At 62.5% G+C, this 4,125-nt stretch overlaps 1 protein-coding gene across 1 annotated transcript in view; it reads right to left on the bottom strand.

Annotated features, from left to right (window-relative positions):
* The window catches only part of CHD5 (chromodomain helicase DNA binding protein 5), an 81,327-nt gene that overhangs the window by 36,051 nt on the left and 41,151 nt on the right, over nucleotides 1-4,125 (bottom strand). Inside the window, exons 21-25 of the mRNA XM_012662557.1 lie at nucleotides 3,729-3,846; nucleotides 2,197-2,321; nucleotides 818-1,049; nucleotides 490-600; nucleotides 24-196 (exon numbers count right to left, since the gene is read on the bottom strand). Of these exons, the coding sequence (XP_012518011.1) occupies nucleotides 24-196; nucleotides 490-600; nucleotides 818-1,049; nucleotides 2,197-2,321; nucleotides 3,729-3,846 (759 nt within the window). The remainder of the gene's footprint in view (nucleotides 1-23; nucleotides 197-489; nucleotides 601-817; nucleotides 1,050-2,196; nucleotides 2,322-3,728; nucleotides 3,847-4,125) is intronic.

Here is a 4,125-nt window from a genome sequence, read left to right as displayed (position 1 = left end):
GGAGGGCGGGGCGGGGACCTTACCACGCCGTCCTCCTCGCGCACCACGTACTGCGCCACCTTGAAGGAGCTCAGGTACTCGTTCATGTTCTGTAGCTCCGTGTCGTCCGTGGCGTCCTGGTTCCTGTCCAGAAGCTTGGAGATAGCCGCATCGTCATAGTGGATCACACTGCTGTCCTCCACGTCCTTGTTGTCACCTAGAGGGCAGACAGGGTACAGTGTGGGGACAGAGACGAAAAATGCCCAGGTGAGCCGCGGGCCCCACCAGGACAGACTCCCAGCTATGGCCCTTCCCAGTCCCCCCAGGGGCTGCAGCAGAGGAGCAGGGTGACCAGACAGAGGAAACTGTCCTGTGACAGCCGCACTCCTGCCCACCCGCAGTCCCAGGACACCCAAGAAAGGGGCTGGAGAGGGTAGGGGAGCCCCTTCCTCCCCAGGAGCAGCAGCCCAGACAGAGGAGGAGCTGGGGGCTGGACCGGCTGGCCCCTACCTGGCGGGGTGCTCCCATGCTTCTTCTTCACACTGGCGGCCAGGGCCCCCCCTTTGGAGGACTGGACATCAGGGATGGGTGTGATGGGCCTCTGGCCCTGAGACATCATGCCTGCGGGGCAGAGGAGGAGGGTGCTGGTGCCCGAGCTCAGAGGGGCTGTAGGGCTGGCGGGCAGCACCCAGAGACGCCAGCCTGGCCAGCCCCGACAAGGAGGGGAGAGGGAGGCTGTGCGCGGTGAGGCTGGCAGGGACCCGGGCAGGCCCTGGGTGGGAGTGTCTCAAGCAGGGCCACCCATCCCCCCACATGCTCCCCGAGAACAGAGGCCCACCCTCCACGTCGTCCTTGAAGAGCTCCTCCGTGCCGAACTTGAGGATGTCGTCCAGCTCCTGCTTGGTCATGGAGCCCGACTTGGAGCCGAGGCCGGGCCGTACCACCAGGTGCGTGAGCATCATCTTGCGCTTGGCCACCTGTGTGATGCGCTCCTCCACCGAGGCCCGAGTCACGAAGCGGTAGATCATCACCTTCTTGTTCTGCCCGATGCGGTGGGCGCGGCTGAAGGCCTGGGGAGACCTGTAGCTCAGCCGCCGTGGCTCAACCGAGGGCTCCGGGTGCAGGGCCGGGTGCCACGTGGTGAGGGGCATGCACGTGAGTCTATGAGCATGGAACAGCCGCAGGACTGCACACGGAGAGGCGTGTTGTGCATGCGTAGCCTCAGCTGTGCTCACTTGCCCGGCTGCGTGGAGCCTCGTGTGCGCCTGGCTGCCAGGCTGGGTTTGGAGTGGAAATGTGCCCAGGCAGGTGGAGCCAGGCAGGACTGCAGTGTGCAGGGGTGCGTGCGCGGGACGAGGGGGCCAGTGTGCTGGATGTAATGGAAGCCGCACGGGGCTGCGAGGGCAGGTCATGGGGAGCTGGGGAGCTGCACCTCCCTGTGAGTGAGCCGCCAACGGGACAGCAGGACCACAAGTTGGAGACGCACAGCCACCTTTGGAGGGCAGCAAGGCCCTAAAGCTGCACGGTGCAATACAAGGACGTGCCTGAGACTCGGTGCATCCCCATGTGATGTGACCCTGGTGTGACTGTGTGAATCTGTGCAAGCGACTGCACATGGGTGCACACACGTGTGCATGAGAGACATGAGTTTGTGTGTGTGCCACCAAGAGTGTAAGTGTTAAATATGTGTCCCCGCCCCCGAGTGGGGTGGCTGGGGGACATCAGGGTGGCTGTATTCCCACAGCCCTAAACCCCCAAGCCTCCCGTCCTTCCCTAGCCCCATCTGCCTCCTTCTCCATCTCACCCTGTCCCCCACCTCCAACAGGCCCAACTCTATGCCCCTTGTCCCCTCTAAAACTGATGCCCCTCTGGGACTCAGGACTCACTAATCCTGCCGCCTTCCATGGCCTTGGTCCTGGGGGTGATGGGAGGGACCAGGGTCAATGGACATCACAGATTGCTGTGTGCCCTTGGATACCTCCCTGCCCTCTCTGGGCCCATTTCCTCCTCTGTACAATAAGGGAGCTGGTGGGACAGAGGCTAGGCCACTCACCTCCCAGGGCCCTCCTGGGGCTACAGTTCCACAGGGGAGGGAGGCCCGCAGGAAGACCAGGGAGGCAAGGGGGTCACAGGAGAGAGTATGAGGAATGGGGGTCCTGCCCAAGGCCAGGGACGAGGGGCCCACTGAGAGGGGCCGGGGCCGGGGGAGGCACAGACCTGGATGTCGTTGTGCGGGTTCCAGTCCGAGTCGTAGATGATGACGGTGTCCGCCGTGGCCAGGTTGATGCCCAGGCCGCCCGCCCGGGTGGAGAGGAGGAAGCAGAACTGCTGGGCGCCGGGGGCTGGGAGAGAGAGGCCAGAGGTGCGGGGTGAGTAGGGGAACACCTGGGTGAGGGACAGGGATGGCAGACAGGGCGGGAACTGCAGCGACAGGTCCCTGGCAGAGAAGCAGGACAAGGCCAGTGACCCATCATAGACGGGTGGCCACACCTGCCCTCGGGAGCTGGAAGAGACCCAACCTGTGCCCGTTTAGCCCCCAACAGTGCTTTGAGCCCAGGCCCAATGGGAGGGAGCTAGAATGAGAAGGAAGTCGATTTTCACATCTCAAATGGGCAAAGGCCAAACTGCAAACAGCCAGCGAGTACAGGCAGGGCTCCTATAGGGGGTCAGCCATCGTGAGACCCTGGACAGCCAAGTCCTCCATGTCCCCAGCCCGCTGGTGCTGTCAGAGCAGCCAGGAACACACGCGTATAGCTCCGGGGCCCAGGGGCCCACTCCACGGGGCAATCTCGACTGTCACAGGATGGCTGGTTCTCAGGCCATCAGGGCCCTGCCTCAAGTGGCCGGGACTGACCACAGCACCCACTGAAGCTGCAAACAGCTGCCCGGTTGGCCGAATGCTTCCGCCACCCCTGCTTCCACGTGTGGCCAGGGCTGTGTCTAGATTCCAAAACTCTGTACTCTCTGTGCCTCCCTTGTCTCTCTGGCCCAAGTGGCCAAGAGGAACCGCTGCTTTGGGCGCCTGGGCAGTGTGGCTCCAGCATTTTTCCAAGGGTAAGAGCTGGGAAATGGCCACGAGCTCCAGGGACACAAAGCTTGTTGCTATTTGCCACAGACTTGCCACTGAGGAGGCCACCAGTTCAGCTGGCCACTCCCCGCTTCCGAGGCTTCCTGTACTACGGAGGGAGCTGCACCCCTCCCTCTCCTTCCCAGGCCGGCAAGGCTGAGCAGAGAGGTGAGTTTGGGAGAAGAACCTGACCATGTGCGGCCCTGGCCTTCGCTCGCTCCTGCCTGCGGACAAGTCCCCAGGGAGCACGCTCGGCTCTGTGCGCTGGCGGCAGGCTCTGTCCAGCACTGCTTGTAACTGGGGTTTATCTGGTATCAATATTAGAGGCCTGCAGGTGCCAGCCAGACCCTGAGCATCAGCTTCATTTGGTGACAAGGGTGACATTTTCCTCCTCAATCTACCTTTCTCCTCGTCTATTTCTAACTCCATGTAGAACAGGTGTTATCCACTGGGCTCCTCAAAATTCCAGCAGACCCCCAGAAGTTTCCAAGGAAGGAATCATTTTAGCATTTGAAACTCCGGGGAAGCTGCTGTGCCCTTGGGAACCAGTCTGCCTTCTCCGGCCATTTGCGGGGCAGCTCATCGGGACATTAGCTGGGTGGTCTGGCTAAGAACCCGGCCTGGGAGAAGCGGCCAAAGGTGTCCCAGTCGGAGCCCTTGGGCAGGCAGGCGGGCGGGGTACCATTGAATCTGTCGATCGCCTCTTGCCGGAGGCCCCCAGTGATGCCGCCGTCGATGCGCTCATACTTGTAGCCTTCGTACTCCAGGAAATCTTCCAGGAGGTCCAGCATCTTGGTCATCTGCAGGGGAGGAGGACGTGTGAGGACCTGCCATGCAGCCAGGAGCCCCACGGTGCCGTGGGCAGGGACCCCACCACAGTTGGGGGAGAGCAGTGGGGAGAGGGGAAGCAACTGGAACCCAGGCGGGCCTGAGGCAGGACTCTGTGGAAAGAGCATGGCCTCCAACCTCACCCCCTCGGAGCCGGTCCATCCTCCACACCAGCCCCGCAGCCATCTGCCTAAAACAGGGCTCTGACATGAGCCTCCCCTGCTCACACTGCACAGAATTAAGTCCCAGCT

This window comes from Propithecus coquereli, unplaced genomic scaffold, assembly GCF_000956105.1.
Source record: "Propithecus coquereli isolate 6110/MARCELLA unplaced genomic scaffold, Pcoq_1.0 Scaffold77, whole genome shotgun sequence".
NCBI lineage: Eukaryota > Metazoa > Chordata > Mammalia > Primates > Indriidae > Propithecus > Propithecus coquereli.
Note: the sequence above shows the minus strand (reverse complement) of the source record. Positions and strands in the feature narration are given on the sequence as shown.